Consider the following 22145-nt stretch of genomic DNA (forward strand, 5'->3'; position numbering starts at 1 on the left):
ATATACCATATAAATGGCGGCCATTTTAAAAATATTGTTGTCACAGGACAAATATATGATAACCCTATAGTTAGGGGGTCTTTAATTATGTGCCAAATGTCAAGCTTCGATGACCACAACAACAATTTATACACAGTAATGTACCAAATATCTTACTATAATTCACCAAATGTCCGTCCGTCTGTCTGTCTGTCTGTCTGTTCGAAGGTACCGCAAAAACGGCTGAACCGATCACAACGATATTTTGGGTGGGTAATCCTGGGATCTCCTGGAGTAAAAGAGGCTACATTGTTTTTCCAATTTCAGCTTTGGCCTCCTGCATAACGTTATTTTCCCAGGTGCCGCACAAATGGCTGCACCGATCGCTGCACAGCTGCACCGATCGGCTGCACCGATCGGACTCGGTGACCTTTTACAAGGACATTTTAAAAGGACATGGGTTGAATACCTGCTTGAGAGAATGCCAACCCCCTCCCTGCCATCACGGTCATCTCTCCAACTCACAATCCCACGAGATATGTGGAAAGGCCGACCCAAAACCAATTATCTTCTTTTTGATTCGTATATAAACATCATTGAATGAAAATTAATGAATGATCGTTTTAAGGCCATTTTCCCCGCTACAGCGGGGGTTAGCCTTGCAGGCCCCATGACAATCATGGTTCCCTGTTTGAGGCAATGTTTTTTTATGGCCGGATGCCCTTCCTGACGCCAACCTTTGGTCGCCTCTTACGATGTGCAGGGATACGGTGTACCTATTCTAAACCGGGGTACACACCGTGATCATTCATCCCAGCAAGCTGGTACTCAAATTTGCCGACCTCGGAAGGATGACAGGCTGAGTCAACCCCCCTGGCGTTAATTCAGCGATCGACTGGGATTCGAACCCAGGATCCTGGGATCCTGGGATCCCAAGCCGGCACCCTAACCACTAAGCCAACACCAGGCTACTGTCTTTACTGTCTTACAATAATTCGGTTCCCATCCATTAGATAAGCAAAACGATAAAAACTCAACTTTGTATGTTGTTATACTCTTCCAGAAGAGTAAGGTGCAAAGGTGAGTGGTAACTTCGTATATAAACATCATTAAAAGTAAATAATGGCCTGGGCCAAAGTTCAAACGACGCGAGTTTAATCTCTATATGAGAGAATTCCACATAGCTATTTGGGCGGTGTATACGCTAACAGATCGCTGTCTCCATCAATCTTGCCAAGGCCGTAACACCTATTGGCTCAAAATCCTTTTAACTGTTGACTTGGTAGTTTTTACAATGAAGGAAACATTAACAATGTTGTTAAAAGTTTATTTTGTGATTAATTTGTGATTGGAGTTATGTCGTTTGGAATGAAAAAAAAGAGATATCGAGTTCAAGTGAATGACGACATGCCATGATGGTTTCTACCTTCTAAACGTGAACTTCGCGGATCGACATATGCATATTCGCCACGGACCCACGATCAATGTTTCCAAACGTGAACGGACCCATTTGTTTGCGAACGGGTACGTTTTTCATGGAAGTCCTTCACAAACTTGCTGTCCATGCCTGACGTGCGACTGAGGGTGCTACAGAAATGTGGAATTTATTGGTTTCATGCTTTAGCATTTGCCGTATCTGCATTGCCCGTTTGCTTCCGGCCTCCCACCTGTGCGTAACACGGGTATCTCACAAGTATGTAAAATAACAAGCAATGGAGGCCATTTTGAAAAATGACCGCCATTGTTGTCACAGGACAAATCTGTGATGGCCCTATGGCCAAATATCTTCCTTAGGGCATACTCTGTGTGCCAACTCTCGTGCTTGTATCAAAGTCACAATTCTCCCCAATATTTCACCTATCTGCCGTACTATCAGGGGGACCGACCGGTGGCATTCTTCTCACGAACCTTACCAGATGGTGAGAGGCGCCATTCCTCGATTGAGAAGGAAGGTTACACTATAGTGGAATCGGTCCGCAGGTGGCGACACTTCCTCTTAGGGAAGCATTTTCAACTAATCACGAATCAGTCAGTCACCTTTATGTACGACAAGAAACACTCAAAAATTTAAGAGCAAAAAGATCACGCTGGTGCATAGAATTGGCCGACTATAGCTTTGATATTGTGTACAGACCGGGAAAGGATAACCGGGCTGCTGACGCTTTGTCTCGACCAATCTGCTCCGGAATGACAGTCGATGAGCTACGTACCATAAATAATTTCACTTCGTCACCCGGGCATCACCCGTATGGCTCATTTCGTTTGGAGCAGGAACTTACCTTTCTCCGTCGACGATATTCGTCATTTATGCAAGTCGTGTCCGGTTTGCACAGAACTCAAGCAGAGTTTTTACAAGCCTCCTATGGGTACGTTAATACACGCTGGGCGCCCGTGGGAGCGGCTGAACATAGACTTCAAAGGGCCCTTGCCCTGCGGTGGCACGCACCGCTATCTTCTCACGATAGTTATTTTTCTCACGATAGGAGTATTCACGATTTCCGTTCACATTGCCGTGCTCGGACATGTCGTCCACCACGGTAATTAGATGTCTTCGGCAGTTGTTCCTCATGTTCAGCTATCCTGCCCTCTTACACAGTGACGGGGGACGGCGTTCTTATCTCAGGAAATAAGAAATTTCTCCTTGAGCAGGGTATTGCTTCTAGCCGCACCACTGCGTACAATCCCCAAGGGAGCGGTTAAATTGAACATTACAATGGGATTACATGGCGGGCGGTTACTATGGCTCTGCAAACCCGAGGGATGACGAACATGTGGGAGCGTTACACGCCATCAGGTCCCTATTATGTACTAATGCCACTCCTCACGAGTGGTTGTTCAAGTACCAGCGTCGTAGTTCTAGCGGGCAGCCTCTACCCTCGTGGTTGGCGGAGCTGGGTCCGGCTTTCCTGAAGTGGGCGGTCAGACAGAGCAAATACGAATTGCTTTGACCACATGGAAATATTGGAAGCAAATCCGGAATACACGCATGTTTGCTTGGCCGACAGTAGAGAAACCACCGTGTCGGTCCGGTATCTCGCGCCTTGTGGGGAGGTTGACGTGCAGCCCGGCATGAGTGTACCGACCGAGGTCGACCCGGCTTCCCCCGCCAGGTCGGATTCGAGCCGGGACAATGCGGCGAATGGCGAGGCCGCTTTGGGCCCTGTGGGGGTGTCACCTGTGACACCTGCATCAGGGAACCTTCAGAGTCCTCAGAGCAAAACGTCTGACGAGGGGGACCTGCCGATACGGAGTGTTGGGGGCCCGAGCGCTAACGGGGTATATCGCACTCGCTCAGGCAGGCCATATCAACAACCTACGCGTTTTGGTTGGTAGATTTTAAGCGCCGATATCTGACTTTTTCACCTGCTGGCCGTGATTCTTAATGGAGGGAGATTGTGATAAAAATGAAGAGGAGGAGGATGTTCCGGAGGCGTGATACGTCTCGCCTGCCTATTTATATGCGAACGCTTTGTGTGCGCGATAGGTGGTTTCTACAAGCTGAATGGGTTATACAGAGATGAGTGCTGGTTTATCTTGGTAAGAAGAGACTGTGATTGCTTACGTGTTGTTTGTTGGACATCTCCATTTGAATGGCATTGCAGTGAAGGTGCAGCAACTTCTGATTGGACAAAGTGCATGCAAAATTCCCAACAGAGAATATGTACCATGACTTATGATGGGGCACAAAGTATCTGTGATCAGACTTCATAGCTCACTACAATTAAAAATTGAATGATTTTGATAGAAAGGTAGGTGGTGTATGTGTATGTGTGTAATTCCCAAAGTATTGCTTGTTTTGTTTTTTGTTTTGCATTCCGATCTTAAAGTGTCCAAGCAAGACACTCGATTAAACCCAACAGCCGTTGGTTCAAACAGGTGGTTTTTATTGGAATTTTAATAAACACCGGTATGTTGTATCATTGTTTTTGATACTGCAATGATTAGAACACACTTTGCACTCCATGCCACCTTCCCCTCCTCCCTGCAATCTCTTTTCATGCACGTTTTAGCTGTACTATTATTCCACCAGGTGTTGCCTCCCTAAATTAATCGAGTAAAAATGATCAAAATCTTATATTGCAGCTGTGAGAAACAGTGAAGTGCATTTAACATTGATTGGGCAAAGCCTGTTCAAAAAATAAAATAAACTGGCATTATTCTAATAGGTTTGTTGCTTAAAGTAAGGCTTTACTCATGGTTGTACAATCAATCACAGTCTCTTTGTTGCTTAAAGTAAGGCACACACACACACACACACACACACACACACACACACACACACACACACACACACACACACACACACACACACACAAAAACGTTTTTCATAAGAATTCTTGGAACACTTGCCCATGCACTCACTTCCCATAACATAACCTTATGATCCCCACCTCCTCCTGTTGTTAATTCAGAAAAGGGGAAAATGCAAGAGTATGACGGCATTACCAGTCAAACCGTTTACACTGCCAAAACGAAGATTTAAATTAAGGTCCACAACAAATCCATTTTAAGTTTTGTATTATTGTACTCAGTCCTTCCACAACACATTCCACAAGCGATAATAAACTTTGCACAAACAAAATATACTTCAATTTAAAAATCGTATTTTTACATTCATCACAAGGACATTTTGAAGAAGATGCACAAATCCAAACAACATATGTGATATAAAAGTTGTGCGATACGGTTTTATATGCTTGTATGCAACACTAGACACCAATCTCACCTATGGCACAAGCATGAAAACATTCAAGGAGAAACTTCCATAACAGGTAATCAGCATGTCTAAATCACTTGCCAATGGGGACGTTTGTGATTTTGTGACCCAGAGCATTCCCAAGTGATGTGAACGGATTGGTTCATATCAATTTCCCACAGCAGTGTATGCATCGTCGCTCCACTGCCACATTGTCACTGGAACATTTACATTTGCAATGTGATGGACAGGAAAATAAATAGTAAGCCAACATTTCAACACAAGGCCTTGTAGGTTGTCCATCTGAACTTTTGACATCCTACAAGGCCTTCATTGGAGCTTGATGGAGTGCTGCTCTCCCATTTGGGCTGTTGCCCCTGCTTCACACTTCGACTTTTTGATGCCATGGAAAGCAAGGCATACAATCATTGGGATCTCCCATGACAAAGCCGATTGTCTGGGCCAGTTGCTTTCATATTGCAGACAGGTTGGTGGGTCTTTTACTATTATGCCACCTCCTTTTTGGCCTTGCACCTTCTACCCTATCTTGTCTCTCCAGGGAGCACACAGTCTAACACTAACCCTCTTGTTAACCTCCCAAAAACCCAGGCTCACTGCTCACCGACACTCCTGTGTTCCTCTTTTCTTTCACCTTTGGAACCAACTTTCCCAGTCTGTTCAGTCCCATTCTTTCCTCCAGGGATTCAAGACACCTGTTCACCACTACCTCGGGTTATCCCCCCATCCATATAACCATGATCTCTTCGGTCCCAAATTACCCCATTCCCAAGATATTGAGATTTTCTCCCTATCCGTGATCTCTCTTCGTTTATTGGTTACCAGATTGTTTGTTCCTTTTCTGCTCCATCCTCGATTTTCCCTTCCTCTTCTTGATGCGTTTCATTCACCTCGTGTGCAGTTTGTTCACCCCCATGTTTGCTTCTCCCCCTCCCTTGATGTCACCCTCACCTCTACTCTGTTGTGATACTTGATGAGAATAATAGACATTTTGAAATTGTGTGTCATGTCTGACGTGCACAGAAAGTGCATGGGTTTGCAAGATCATGTTTTTGGCATGATTTCAGGTTAAAAGATAAGCCTTTCTTACCCAGACATTATGACCGACAAAATCTGGATAGATTACTTTGAAATAGAAGGCAAACAACAGAGGACATAATGGAAACACGTTATGCTCACCAAAACATCTTAAAATCCAAGCTGCTGCCTGGAAGGTGCATATGGGTACCCTCCTTTTAGGTTGTAAAATACCTGGACTCATTGACTACCAAGAAAACAGGAAAATTGTGTTCTAATGCAATGTCACTACCTCCAAATCCATCTCAATCCACATAGATGCTATGGGAAAACGGGTTACAGCCCAATCAGGCCGACCAAAAGTCAAATGGCAACAATCAGATGTGCTCAAGTTAATGTCACAACCAATTCACAATTTTCATCGTGCACATTCTGATTATCAATTTATCAAACCATCAAGGGGAGCTCTGAAGGGAGGAAAATATGCAGATGAAAGCTGTGAAAAAGGGCAGTACAAGTCTGGCTATGCCAAAAACCAAAGACCAAACTACAGGTTTGTCAAAGGGATGGGTAAAATCTAATGAAGTCTCAGGGAACTTCGCTGAAAAATGACAGGATTGCATTTCATGGATAATGATCATATTCGCCTATGCCACCAAAGGTGGGTGGGGGTTATGTTTTCCCCACTGTCTGTGAACAGGATATCTCAAAGTTATGGACAGATTGGGACGAAATTAGGTGAACAAGTTGGGTGTGCGACAAGGAAGAATTGATTAATCTTTGGCAAAGATTCGGGTACGATAATTTTTAAGTGATTCTTCACCGTTGAGAGATGGGACCAAAAACGATATACAGAAAGATATCTCAAAAAGTTGCAGCAGGATTTGGATGAAACTTGGTGGATGAGTTGGTTAGGTGACAAGAAGTATGCGCTCTACCGAGTGCCTTTCTAGCTTTTCATCATTTTATGATCCAAAATAAATTCACCTTTCTTCATGACTCACTAGCATGTGAATGTATAGTTATGCTGACTTAATAATCAAGCACTGACAATGTGGAGTTAAGGAGGAACAAACAAACAACAGTTGTTTCCCAAGTTTGTTTCTCACAAATCTAATCATTTATTGAACAGTAACAGCTATTCCAAAACTATATTAACATTTAAAGCATGGTGTAAATTATACTAATTGAATTACAACACCCAATACTTTAAAACTTTTTCCTAATTGCAAACTTCAAATTCGGTATTTACCTAAAGTGAGAACTTTATTAACCTGTAAGCAACTGCAATGGATTTTCTAAATGTCCGTCCGGATCATCGACCTCAGAGGTTTCAACCCTTGCAGCCCAGAACATATCCGAAAGGTGGTCCACAACCGTGGCTGTGTGTCTACATTGGTAGATCCAAAACCTCAGCTGTGTCCAGACGACAGAGTATCCAAAAACAAACAATGGCATTATAACAATATTATCAAACAAAAGCACATTCGTGCCAACATCTTGAAACAATGCCATCCTACAGATGATGCCTTTCCACCACAAGTGGCAGACATCTAGTTGCCAGGCCTGTCCCAAATTTGACGAGTCGTCAGGCATTTATGTCTTGCAATAGCTTTTATGGCGTAGCCCATAGGGCAATGCCGTCTAAAACCGCATTTGTCTGTCCATATGTCTGCATGTCCATCACAAACATCCACCAATCAGAGCTGAGAATCTGGTCACATAACAGGGGTATGGCATTTAGTAACCATTACAGCTGCATATTTTACTAAAAGGAAATATAATAACCTTCTGTGGAACGTTCTAGGTGTTGTAAGGTAGGAAGGAGGTTTCAGAAATTCCTCAATACAATTATGACTGAAATGTGATCGACATGGCCCTTGCTCCCTAATCCGGAAGTGAACAGATGACGACAAGCCTGGCTATGCCGTTGTTGGACTATCGGTCTTGTTTTCTGAAGGACCTCATGTATCACATGTGGCAACTATCCAAATAGGAGTTTCGAAGGAATGCAGTTATCTCCATTCTGGGAAAAATGACCTAGGCAGTGAAGACTTCTGTCTGCAATAACATTATCACCACACCTCCATCAAAAACTCTCACAATTAGAACACAACTAACATGCCCTGTTTTACCGATACCTAATATGCCCCAGAAGCACCTGTTCGCCTCGAAGGCCTCAATCTTCACTGAAGATTTTTTTTCTTGTCAGTTCATTTCTCAACCTCATACAACAGCGCGCGCGCGCACGCACGCACGCACGCACGCACACACACGCACACACACACACACACACACACACACACACACACACACACACACACACACACACACACACACACACGCACACACGCACACACGCACACACACGCACACACGCACACGCACACGCACACACACGCACACACACACACTACAACACAGTAGGCTAGTCCTTTGGTCTTCAGGAAAAGTCCATTGTCCCCGAATACAGGTCTGCGTACTGCTCCACCCATTCTTGAGGCACAGACACATCCTGCCTACTAAGACATGTAATACAATCATGCGATTCAATTATCGATCCCTGAGGCACTTGAAGTCAGTCACTACCCTGATGACTTCTCTGATGTACATTGGCTGTGCATCCTCCTGAACCCTCCACCCCACTCTCACCGCTAACACCGCTAACACCTTTGATTTTGGCATGCTCAACCAACCCCCACTCTGTCACCTCATCAAGTATACGTATTGCTCTCTCTCGATACTATCTGGTTGTACCCACTGCAAATAGCCAACCATTCCCTTCATTCCGTGAGGCACATAGGGCTTTCCAAAGCAGTTTAATTGGCTAAGGAGTGCAATCCTGGATGGGTCGCCACCAACGCAGGATGCGAGAATGGCTTATTTTCCCCTATCATATGTATGGGGTCTCTCTCATGCCCAGTAAACTAATTTTGCTGACCTTGGAAGAATGAGAGGCTAGGTCAACCCACATGATGTTATTTCAATGACACAACAGGGGACTGGAACTCCACCCTAAGATCTTAACCCAGCCACCTTAACCGTTATGCCAACACCAGGCAACCCACTACAAATACATCATCAGAAAACAGACATTCAGTCACTGTCAGTGTTGCAAGTCTTCTCGTCCTTTCACCCACTAATCTAGCAATACATTATTACAGCACATATACCCAAAAGGGATGGCATAATTTGCTCCAGCTCTCTCTCTCAATAATCAAATTGAAATAAAAATTAAAAAGTGTTAAGTGTGATTGTAAAGCAGTGTCACAAACCATTCTTGGCTTCAAATCCTTAGTCATAAATTTCCCTCAACTGTGACTTCAACCTTCATTCCATCATGCAGAGAATTAATAGGTTTCACATTATTGTTCTGTTATGTCTTGGATCGCCATGTACAGTATACTAACAACTCCACACTTTACTGTACATCCGCCGATTCACTCAACAACACTCGTAATGAGGTTGGCGTATCACTGGGCAATGACTTGGAGAATGTGTTGAAGTGAGAGCACGACTGGCTGGTAACCTTCAATACAAAGAAAACTAAATTGTTGTCCATATCTCACATGAGAAGCAGGTCTTTCCCTTCTTTGCACATGGGGTCTTCAACCTTAACAGAATCATCTGAGCTTCAGCTTCTTGGTCTGGACATCTCCTCTAACCTCCGTTGGGATAAGTACATTTCTGGTATTGCTAAGAGTGCTTCCAAGCGAGTTGGTTGTCTTTATAGAGTGCAGAGGTATTCACCTCCTGAGGCTGTTTTGTACCTGTACAAGACAACTATACGTCCCCTCATGGAGTATTGTTGCCACATTTGTGCAGGAGCACCAGCCAGCCACTTATCTTTACTTGATAGGCTCCAGAAACACACAGTCAACCTGGTTGGTCTAGAGATGGGTTCAACTCTTAACCACTCTCTCACCGTAGGTCAGTTGCCACGCTTGGTTTGTTCTACAGATATTTTCATGGCAAATGTTCTGGTGGACTTTCTAACTTGGTTCCTCCCATATCGCTTGGATGCAAGACTCAGTTTTGCCATCTCTGCACACCCATACACAATAGCTGGTCTGAAGTGCAGAATGAAAGGCTATGCAGAAAGTTTTATCACTCGTGCTGTCTCGCTCTAGAATTCACTACCTGTAACATGGTCTATCCTACGATCTACTCAGCTTCAAGAGGAATGTCAATTCCTACTTCCTACATCTTACCTGACCTCTGCTACTTCCTGTGTGTTGCATGGTTTCTTGTTATTCTTTCTTGGTTTATTTATTTGTTTTTATTTTGTTTTGCTTTATCCTTATCTTTTTCTAACCTTCCCTTAGCCCCTTACCTAGAGTGGCTTTATACCTTGTTCGGGACAATTCCCATAAAAATAAAATTTTAAAATTAAAAGGAGGTACACCGTACCTCAGTCTGCAGCACAAATCTAAGAGCTTGATGGGGAACAGTCATTGCTTTTTGAAGGTCCACAAAAAGCATGTGGATTTGTGTCATGTTGTCTTGCTTCTCCACAAGTTGCCTCACACAGAAGATCATGTCTATACACTCTCTTCCACAATAAAAGGCAAACTGGCAATGAGGCAAAATCTCCACCATCACTTTCTCCAACCTTTGAATAATCTTTGAAAACAGCATCCTCACTACATCTAGCAAGCCAATTCCATGCCAATTGTCACATTGTGATGGGAGGTTCCCCTTCTAGGTATTGAGGTTGTGGGTTCAAATCCAGCTGAAGGTAGCAGCATTAAGATTTGCATTGCAATTGATTCAAAAAGTCAAGCTAATCTCATTTTAATTTCCATGCTACGAAGAGATAGTCAGGAAAATCAGTTGGCTCCTCAACAACCTTCAGAGGATGGAGTGACACACCTGTCCTACATGTGGTTGAGTCTTATTCCCTTCAATACTTTATAAACGAATTTGAAAAGCATGCAAGATTTTCTCAGGAAATCTTGGGGTGAAAAAAAAAAAAAAATGTTATTGTGACTCCAATCTGCCCTTACCAAGCAATGATCTCAGCATTATCCAGAAGTGGTGAAAATAATTTAAAACTAAGCAAATTGCTGGGATGTCCCCAAATCAACCCAATGCTTACATTTCTCATAAATATCTAACTTTGGCATGTACTGCATTACTTTCAACATTCCTTTCTCCTATTTACAACATATAAACTTACATTTCTCCTGAAAATCCCTATAAAATAGAAATGGCATGGATGAAAACTGCTCATGAAATTGCAGATTTGAAGATATCTATATTACAGTAGGCTCTTGAAAAGTTGTTTATGGATACAGGGTTAAAAAAAAAAAGAAGATATTCATACAATAAGCCAAATTAACTAAAACCCACATGCTATAAATCATTTAATTGGCCAAAAACCAAACACGACCAATTCAAACAACATGACAACCAGAAAGAAACAAGCAAAATGCCTAGCAACAAATGACAGGAAACAAGATAGTTTGTATTTTTTACAAAGTAAATAGTCGTTCGTAAATTTCATTAAGAAAAAATAAAGACCATCAATCATCAGTTGCACACAAAGCCTCTTAACTTCTCAATAACAGCAAAACATTTTAACAATTGAGGAATTGGTAAAACACTAAAAAAAACAAAGGGCATTTTTACACGAGAGACCGATTCACAAAAAGTGTTGATTATAATAAATTGCATTAATTAATCAAAATAAATACCAAGTTTGATGAAATGTTCATATTGTCATTAGAGCATTGTTTTTTTCTTTAGCTAACAAAATGTATCTGCAAAGTGAAAAATATGACAAGTTTCTTACATTAGATACAGCTTCCATTCACTTAATTATTACATATTACAACTTGTTGTTATACAATTATGGGAGTAAACTTGCTGCTCTCCACATCATGGAATTGTAAATAATCAGGACTTTTCAATAGCAAGATCATCAACTTCAGAACTCTGCTTTTCAACATTTATTCCTTGAAATGTCTTTTAAGTCATAGCCAAAAGTTTTTCTATTTTATAAAGCCTTTTCTATTTTCTAACTTGGTTTTTATGTATTGTTCAGCACCTTAATAGTTTATACTAGTTCTAACAAGTTCCACAAAAAAAACTCGATCAGGAAATACCTTTTAGTTGGAGGGGAAAAAAAAAAATGTTGCTTATAAAAATCACAGCTTCTAAAGGTGCATCAAAAATGAACTTTTAAAAGGCAGGGGTCTGACTTTAACACCTGAGCAAATGCTTCAATGAAGCTGGAAAAAGAAAACCTAAAAATAATTCATTCACAATAATTACAACTACAGGTTATGCATAATATGATGAAAATAAAATGTGAAGTTTTTGGAGGGCACCAATGAGCTTCACACAATAATCAAGCCAAAGTGGAGGGTGATCAAATTTACCATCTCCAGTGAATTAAAAAGAGAATCCTCTTCAATTCACTTGATGTAAACATCTCAAATAAATAAAAAACGAACAAAAAATATATATATATATATATTGCTTTTCCCCATTTAACAGAAAACTACTGCTTGCTGAAAACACATCGGACACAGTGGTACAAAACAAAAAAGCCAATTTTACGGCCAATGCTGCCGCATCTCAAAGAAGCATCTTCATAACTCCGTTAATTTGCCAACAGAAAAATACACAAATATTCCCTTCTTCAAAAATATGAAAAACTTTCATCAAAACACAAAGATAAGGAAGAGGATTTTTTCCCCCCAATTTAAAGCACCAACTTGGTCACTATACAAACATAACTTATTATAGAAATTAATCAAAAATTAAAATAAATAAAAAAAGTGTGACGAAAGGTTTATAATCAGGTTTCATTAGTTTTACTCACACATTGCAAATTGCTGGAAATTCCAGCAGAAACTTTAACTTTAACCAACTTGTAAACGATTGAAAATAAATTTTAAAAACGATTTAAGAATAAAAAAAAGTAAAACACCCGACACCCGGTGTTGATATTTCCCCTAAAATGCACAAACAATTCAAAGAAATTAAAGCAAGAAGGAATCTCACATTACTCATGATGATAAGTGTTACAAAATGGTCCAGAATGAATTTTACCATCAAAATAGTTCACAGTTGTGCCACTAATAATTAATATGATACTTTGTCATAATACAAAACCAAAAAATAATTGATTACTACAAAAGTTGCGGAAACAAAAATAAATATTCAGGCAGATACCAATAACCGCTTTATCCATGGGGTTATAACTGTGGGCAGGTAAAGGTGAGAAGTCAGGACGATTTTTCAATTGTTATGCACAAATCAAAGTAGGTTTCTTCTCTTTTTACACAATCCAGACGGTCAACTGGATGAGGTCAGTAACGGTTACAAAGTTAAGGCACAAAGAGTCAGAGTTGAATGCAAATGACAAGCACCTCCAGTGCATTTAATTTTGATTTTGTTTCACCCACCCGTCCTGTTTTCCTCCTACTCCTCCTCTTCTTCCTCCTCTCAGATATTGACACTTGCATTGTTTTGAAGTTTCCCAACAGATCAAAAATTATCATGGCAGGGATCATAAACAAATACAACAGGCTCGTTTACAACAGTACAAAGTCCACTGAAAGTACAAACCTAAAAGTGCTTTGGTTAAGCTTTAAAGAGACCTGGTGTATCCCCTATAAATCAGCATCAAAGTCCACTCTCCATTCCCAACTTTGCAAGCTCCCTGAGCGAGGTCTTCTTGGGAGAGCTCAATAAACCAATTTGGGAGACCAATAAACTCAATGGCACACAAAGAGAGACCTGGCAAAGACAATGCGAAAGAGACATCCGATGCACCCAGGTAAAGGTAACCTGGATCTTCAAGGCCTGTGGAGCCCAGCAAAACCTCACAAACAGCAGCAGGGCCGCCATTCAGTCCACAGGAAGCACAAGGCAAATCACGTGACTAAATAGTTACAAGCTGCTGTACTCTACCAAGTGAGCAAGAGCAATTCCTCCTCGCATAAAAAAAACATTGTTCACTATTTTATACCGGACATTGCAAAAAAAGAGTAATAATAAAAAAAAGCAGACCTACAGGCGGAAGAAGAAGAATCCAGCTTCACGAAACAAAGGCCATTGGACACTTACGAGGAAAGCAATGAAAATGCACAATTACTCCATGACGTTGAGGTTTGTGAACACTTATAAAAACAAACTTCGACTCCTCCACATGGTGAAAACCATGCAGATGCGTACACGACTCCCAAATCCCAGGGAAACGAGCATTGGACCAGTGGGAATAAACAAAGCCACCATTCCATGGGCACGTGTGTGCGAGGCATGCAGACGACACATAAGGTGCGAACCAATCGGAGCAACTCTGCTTTTCACCCAAAACCAATGGGTGGAAGAGAAAATGATACTTTTGCCATCATCAGGTGGAGGAAAGAAAACCGAGAGGGATCGAGAGGAAGCCATTACCGTTGTTTCCTTTGAACCGAATATTCAACTTCCAAGGTTTTCCCGTGAAGTTCCACTTTACCTGCAAGACAAGGTGCACACCAATCAGAAGCTTCCTCCGCAGGTATGAAGTGCACATCTAAAATGTTTGGTGGAAGCTCTTCAAAAAAAGGGGAGGGGGGAACTGTTTTTGGGGAGGGGGTTACTGTACACCCTCCCCTCAACTCCGTCCACCACCACCACCACCACCACCTCCTCAACAAGGAGTGTGCTCTCCTCTGCTGTGGCGGAAGAGAAGGTTGCTCGAGCTTTTGGGTTATTATTTATTTTATCCCCTCACGCGTTTTCCCGCCTACGAGGCCGGATCGATCGTTCGACCCGGAACGACGCAAACTCTGCTTCCCCCGAGCAGTTGTTGCAGATCTCCATTATCGTGGGCTCCTCGTTTCCCCGTGTAACAGAGAACCCCGGGCATGCGACACATCTCGGAAACGTGAGATTACCACAGAAAACAAACAACAAAATTAAAAAACCTTCTCCTCAAAGCGACCGCGGGACTATCCCCGTGTGTGGAGGACGCCGAACGAGCCTGGGGGGGATTTCCCCCCCCCTTTTCCCCCTCCTTTCCCCCCCCCCCCTTTTCGGTCGGTTCGATGAGGTGGAAAGGAATCCCGAGGCCACTTCGCCGTTGGAAATTCAGGGCACTCGAATTCGAGGCCTAGCACTTCCCGGAGCGGGCGCGATGGGGGGGCGATGTTTTTTCCTCCCCATGCGCGCTTCGCAAACTTCCCGTCGGGAAAAGCTCCCGCGCCCGTGATGCGAGGAGCCGGGACTACGAGGAGGACCGCGATTTGGCGGGAGAAGCGGACGCTTTTCACGTGAATAAAATCGCGCCAAAAAAATGCGCAGAAATTCGCGACCGCCGATAAGGCGAGAGAGCGGCGGCGCTAGCACATTGTTCGCGGCGGGGCTAGGCGAGGGGGCCCCCCGTGTCCGGCTCCGCTCGAACAAAAGCGAGGTGTGCGACGTGTCGGGGAGAAGAGGGAGCGACGATCGTCGTGCTGAGGTGTGCGGGGAAGGGGAGGGAGAGAACGATGGCGGGGGTGTTGTGAGGAGGAGGAGGGGGGGGAGTTGTGAAGCGCGGAGTACCCGGGCCTAGGCTAGGGATCTAACAGGAATAGCAGGGTACATGTAGCCCGGGCTCCGCTCTCACTAACAAGTCGCCGTGTCACCGGCCGTGCTCGCTCGGCCCCGAGAAGGAGCCTCGCCGAGGAGCTCACCGTGGAGCATCTCGATGGCGCGCAGGGCGCTCGACTCATCGGGACAGTCGACGAAGGCGTATCCGGATTTGAGAAGAAAGTGTCCGGCCACCGGCAGCCTCCTCTCGGTGAAGATAGTTTGCAAGTCGGAGGCGGACGCGTTCTCGCTCACGTTGCCAATATACAGCTTGTTCATGGTGCTCGAAGCGGGCCGCGCCGCGCGTCTCTTTTGCCCGTACGGTCAGGGGGCCGCGCGTCGACCCCCCCTCCCCTCACAACCCTCACACCCTCCTCTCTCGCTTCCACGGGTCCTCCTGCCCCACCAGGCACCAGGCGCGCTCCCGCGTTCACCGGCGCTCGCACGCTGTCCTTCCCCTCCCGCCTCGGCGGACTTCGACGTTGCTCCTGCGATGGGAGAAAATGTCGCCCGCCCGGCCCGTCCGACATGCGGGCAGGCGCCGCCTCGAAATAAATTCGGCGCAAAAAATTCCACCGAAAATTGCGAGTGCGGCTCCGGGCGCGGCTCGTGTCGCGGCTCGCGTCGCGGCCCTCGTGTCGCGTCTCGCGAAGCCGATCGCCGAGGGGTGGCTCGAACGCATCGATCGGCCCTTCGGGGCCACCTTTGGCCGACGGGAGCCGATACCCTCACGGGAGGGCGTGGTAACGCGGGCGGAGGGAGGGCACTAACAGCCGTGGCTGCCACGGCCAGGTGCGAGTCATATACGGGGCGCACCAGGTGAGTCGACGCTCGAGACGGACGTTCCCAATAATTCTCAGCACCGGATGTGCGTGCCGGGACCGCGCGCGTGCACAGCACCTTTCGGTCTGGGCCATTTCGCGTCACGTGCACCTGGAGTCCTGGAAAGGTGATCATTTTTCACCTCTTCACGAGGTTTCAAACACCTTCCCGCAGAGCAACGATCGCAAAGGTCTTCCACCTACCAGGCCTCGACCCTCCATATGCCATATGGTAACTTTGGTCCAATCGTTTTAACCCCGTAAGTACTCCTCGTCACGTGATATTTCTATTACACCGATGGTGTTACAACCTCGAGGTCGACCATAAGTTTACGGAGGATCTGTAAACTCGACTGGACCCAATATCTTGTGCCGTGCTCCACAATCTAGACGAAAGACCCATGTGGAAGGACTGCGTGCTCCGCGATGCAGCAGCCTCCTTGCCCTGCGTACTGCCATGACTGAGCTTTGTGATCTAGTTGCGGAGAGGGTCCACCTCGACCATTCGCTCTTCCGTCACACATTTCTCCAGCATTCGAGTCACAATTAGGTGACGATTGGAAAATCGTGTGAAGCAGCTGCTGCGAGAATACACCGCCTAAAGCTGTGAACAGCACGAGCAACCTCTGGATCAATGATCGTGGACATCGACCCTTCATCCGGACACCATGGACCATGTATTATGTACCCAGACAGCCCTCACTTGTGGTCTTGGACTCCACACAATACGAAGGCACATTAATCATTACCTCTGGAGTGCTTGGATGTATGAGGCTTTTAATTATTTATTTAATAACTTTACTTTATAATTAATTGATACAAATGAACGCACCATCATCCATGGAATCCTGGAATGCATGGATGAGGAGGAGAAGGATAGGCCTACTGATCATGGACAGGTAGGTATAAGGTATACCTCGGGGCTGCAAACCCGCGACCCCTCGTCAAGTTTGAACGCCTCCCACGGTTAGTCATTAAGTCAACGGAACCACGGGTAGAACGAAGAGGTGTTATGGGCGTGGCCGTGCTCCTCCTCTCTCTCGCTCTTTATAAGCCCCGCCCCCTTCCAGCACGAGCGCCGCTCGCCATCTGCGCGTGATTAGCAACCACGACGCCTCCAATTCTCCGGGTGCGTTCACAGTAACAAAGTCGGTGTAAACTTACTCGGAACTATCAAAAGGCGCAGCGAATGATATGCAACGGCCATGCTGTTATCAGATGCACCATAAACGAGCGGTTCGATGTGTCACTTGCGGTTTGTGCAGCGAACAAACATTCGTTAATAGGTAATCGCCAAATAACTGAAAAGTGCTGTCAGGTATATATATATATATACATATATACACCTTGTGTGTATATGTTTGTAGGTATAGATGTATATTTATATTATACGTCGTCAGAGGCTGGTGTTCATCAGTTAAGAGTACTAATGAGTTGCCTCTCCCTCATCACCTCCACCTTGTGCAGGTGAAAGGCGAATCCGTGAGACATTGCAGGCGTTTCGTTTGTAATTTCATTTTATCAAAGGCATTTACGTAAACGCTCTTTGGCCGCCGTTCAACGCGATCAAGTTCACCACTTTTCGGTCTTGTTCCGAACCATCATTTTATGGGTTTACGGAGAGTCCATGGTGTCCGTGGATCATGGACGAGATCCGCACGCGCAGCCGATTCTTCTTCACGACGTCATTAGACCACGACAGGTGCACCACCGGCTTATGTCGTGCGATCCCGCGGAGTGTGCTTTTATTTATTTATTATAGTTTTATAAAACGCTATTAAAGCACAGGAAATACTATTAGCTTCGAGACGGTCCCCAAACACTCAGCATCGCGATCATAAACAATTTCCCGCCAAAACCACCGTCTTTCAAACGTGCTAAAACGTCATCGAGAGGGTTAACCTCACGCAATTTAAAAGTAGGCCTAAAACATCATCCTTCGAGAACAATGTACAAATATCTTAATTTTTTTCCCCCTTTTATTCCAACTATAATAAAGAAGCCGTTGTTAACTTTCATGGTGAAACGAACTTCTTCTTTTTTAACCGTCCGACACGTGTCGCTCCAGAAAGTCTTCCCCAGGTCGGTGGAATTCCCGCGAATTGCATTTCTGACCTTGTTCGAGAAGCGATCGGCAAAATCCCCACATCAGCAAAAGGGGGAAAGACAGCGCAGCATTTGCCGTTTCCCCACTGCTTGGAATCCGCATGTTCGTGACACATACGTGACACGTTCGTGACATGTTCGGCGGCCGCATGATGTGATCACCCGTGGACCCGAACTTGGAACTCGTGGAAAGGTTTGCATTTTTGGGAGATTCCAAATCGAAACTTTTGCACGTGCACTAATTAAATAGCACCTGGTATAGACACACACACACACACACACTTTTTTGTATATTCAAGACATGAGTTGTGTAAAGTAGGCTAACTCGTTCGCAGAATTTACATTTACTTAAAGATGGTCTTGTCTGCATCGCAGACGCGCAAATGGAAAAGATTACCCGCACAAATGTTTCGCGTTATCTCCTGGCATCTGGATGTTGTTAAACCTAGACAAGAGCCTAAAGTAAGTGTGTGTGTGTGTGTGTGTGTGTGTGTGTGTGTGTGTGTGTGTGTGTGTGTGTGTGTGTGTGTGTGTGTGTGTGTGTGTGTGTGTGTGTGTGTGTGATTGTTTGTGTCTGTCTGTGTCTGTGTGTGTGTGGCTGTGTGTGTGTGGCTGTGTGTGTCTCTGTGTGTAACTGTTCTTAGCATTTATCACACATTGACCCAAAGGAAAATAAATTTCCGATTTGGGGCTGTCCATAAATTGCTTCACGCATTTATCAGCAATTTTAGACAGACCCCAACCCCAAACACTCTGTCGCCTTCAGCCAACCACATGCCCACCTCACTGTGCCGTACGTAATATATCGATGGCCCCTAATGGCTATTCGTTAAGCTGAACTGCAGAGCAGTGCATGTGTGTTCTTAAGTACGTTCCTTGCGCGTGTACGAGACCTTCCACAATCGTCACCTGCGACGAATCAGGAAAGTGGATATTCATCTGAATGGTTCTTGCTTCTTTGATTCCTCCTCTTCTTTCTTAATTTTGCAGGTAATACCATACCATTCTCACATAGTGCAGAAAACAATCACAGAGGTAATCGTAACATATAGCACTGAAATAATATTTTCTGTACACGTTGCATCAGTCATTGGAAATTGTTTTACTGAGGGAGGGCAGGAAGGAATGACTAATTACCAAAAAATGTGCCTCCATCCGTATATGGGACTTCCATTGAAGAATTAGTATGAAATGTATTCAAATGTATTACCAATTGGGAAACTGCCTGCGAAAAGCCAGGAATTCCTGTGTTGTGTATAGGAAATGCCACCAGGTAGAGACAAGAAGAAGAAGAATCAAGGACAACCTCCAAGCCCAACCTGAAGATAACTATAAAAAATACACAAAACTTTAATCGTTGTTTGGAAAAATGAGCTTTTTAAACCGCAAATGCAAACAACCTACAAGCGAATATGGATATCCCTGTTCTCCTCCCCAATCCTCTTCCCCTGAACCTTGGGCACAGGGGGAGGCAATTTAGGCCAATCAGGCCTTCATTTTATCAACTCCTCCTTAATTAAATCTATCAGTTTATCGACATTCTCACTGAATAGGGGTGGAGAAGGGAGCAGAAGAACATTGCGGGGTATTTTGTATCGTTACGGGTGAAGAAGGAACAAAACCGATAGCAAATTCACTTTTTGACGAGACCCTCTCACATACCAGTCCTGCAAATATCTCTGCAGACATCCCCAATGCTTTGACAGTAGATACCTATATGTAACTATAGTTTCAATCTACTTACTGTTACTGCTGCCACTACCTTTGCAGGTGACTATTCCATGTATTAACTACTCCGAGTGAAATACCTCTGCCTTACTACAGTTCTAACTCTCCTCACCTTTACTCTTAGGTTGTATGGCCCCTGTTCCTATCACTGTTCTGCAGAAAACCACTTCTGCATTTATGTCTCTTCCTTTCATCATCTTAAACATCTCTGTCAGATCCCCTCGTAATCGCCTACTTTCTCAGGTATAAACTGTCTCCTTCAGCCACATTATCCTTACCCATCAAACGCAACTTACATTTCCTTATGTTAAGCGACATGTGCCAATATTTTGCCCAAACTAGGAAAGTAGCTCGGCTTTCCTGAATCCCATTTCCTGAATTCTCTATTATATACAGGCAGTGGACAAAAAAAAAATGGGAAACACAAATGGAAAGTCACTTACTAGGGCTTTGGGCCACCACAGGCGGCCAGTATGGCCTGTATACGTTGTGACATAGACTCCACCAGCGTCTGGAATTCTGCAGGAGGGATGCGGCACCACTCTTCCATTAGAAAGTCAATCAAGTCACACCTGTTTGATGTGGAGGTGGAAAACGCTGTCTCAAGCGTTATTCCAGAATATCCCATAAATGCTCGATTGGGTTCAGATCTGGTGACCGAGAAGGCAATGCCATATGGATAACATAAGTGGCATGCTCATCAAACCATTGGGTGACCATACATGCTCTGCGGATGGGGGCTTTGGGGGAGAGGGGTTCTCCTTTTGAAGCCATGCGAGCCATAATTATAGGCAACCAGGCATGCAGCAATTTTATACATGACCCTAAGCATGCTGGGGTTTATTTGCTCATTTAAAGCATGGCCCACACCTGTATGGAAGCCGTTGCTTGGTATCCCCTCATTTACCCAGGTTGGTTCATTTCTTGGTCACTTCCTGTACCTGACCTCCAATGTTTGTGTCATCTTCACGTTTGGAAAGCCTATGATTAACGAGATTAGATTGTGCCTTCGTGGTTTTCATATACATAATTTCTCGCCTTGTATTGCCTAAAGTCTACGTATTTACAATCTATGAAAATATATCGGAATTTTTGCCGCCTCGCATCCCTCTCCCTTCCCCCACACTCTCTTCTCATTCCCCTACCTCCTTGCACTCTCCCTCCTCCAATCTGCTCAATGTCGGATGCTTCCATTTCCACCATTTATTACTGTCTCCTTCCAAACTTCCCTTCTCTCCCAACACTTCCTTATCCTCTGTTCTCTCTATCTTGTAGTAACCCTTTTAATTTTCGATTGCAATGTATTCCTCCTCCCTTTCCCTGTGCATATTTAATAAATAAACGGTCTGGTAAAGATTTTGAATTGAAGATATACAGAGTGATGTCACTGACGCCTGACATTCCTGAAGCACATTGGTGACAGGACGGTGCAATGGTAGCGCATTTACCTTTGAGCTGTCTATAGTCTGGGTTCAATTCACAACTCGCATGTAAAGCTATCGGATCGGTGCTCCGCAGGCAGGGCATGGCATCACAACGTGTGCGGTCCCTCTGTTGGACATTCAGCCATGTGTCCTGTTTGCACCATTTGGGTGGACGTTAAAACCCGATGGTGTGTTTTCCCGAAGAGTAGGTGAATTATCACTCACCTACCCTTCGGGAAAGATACCAGCACAGAAGATAGTCTTTGAAATAATGCATGAGAACCGAATCAACTCATCGACCTAGTTTGGTCAGAACTCGTCCATAACTTTTTGAAATATTGTGCTACATAGTATATCGTTTTTGCCCCATCTTTCAATGCTGAAGAATCACTTGAAAATTTTTTTAAATGTCGGATACGGATCTTCATCAAAATCGAATCAATTCGCCTTTGTCCCACTCCCAAACTGCCCGCCATGTTTCATCCGGATCCATCCTCAACTTTTTGAGATATCCTGATGTGTGTATATATATATATATATATATATATATATATATATATATATATATATATATATATATATATATATATATGTTTTAGCTTGATCACTCAATAGTGAAGAATAACTTTTAAAAACTTCTCTGATCCAGATTCGGATCTTTACCAAAATCGAAACAATTCGTCCTCATCACACACTCAACCTGTCCACTACTTTTCGTCCTTATCCTTCTGCAACATTTTGACATATCGTGCTATATATCGGTTCGGGTCCTATCTCTCAATGATGAAG

The 22145-nt window shown here is 44.2% G+C and overlaps 1 protein-coding gene across 2 annotated transcripts in view; it reads right to left on the reverse strand.

The window, feature by feature from the left end:
* The window catches only part of LOC137431752 (insulin-like growth factor 2 mRNA-binding protein 3), a 171408-nt gene extending 155389 nt beyond the window's left edge, over positions 1-16019 (reverse strand). For both annotated transcript variants that reach the window (XM_068123435.2, XM_068123434.2), the window contains exons 1-2: positions 15382-16019; positions 14123-14183 (exon numbers count right to left, since the gene is read on the reverse strand). In XM_068123435.2, the coding sequence (XP_067979536.1) occupies positions 14123-14183; positions 15382-15556 (236 nt within the window). In that variant the 5' untranslated portion in view covers positions 15557-16019. The remainder of the gene's footprint in view (positions 1-14122; positions 14184-15381) is intronic.
* Positions 16020-22145: the final 6126 nt, after the last annotated feature.

The sequence above is a fragment of the Myxine glutinosa genome, chromosome 7 (genome assembly GCF_964187855.1).
Source record: "Myxine glutinosa chromosome 7, kmMyxGlut1.1, whole genome shotgun sequence".
Taxonomy (NCBI): Eukaryota; Metazoa; Chordata; class Myxini; order Myxiniformes; family Myxinidae; genus Myxine; species Myxine glutinosa.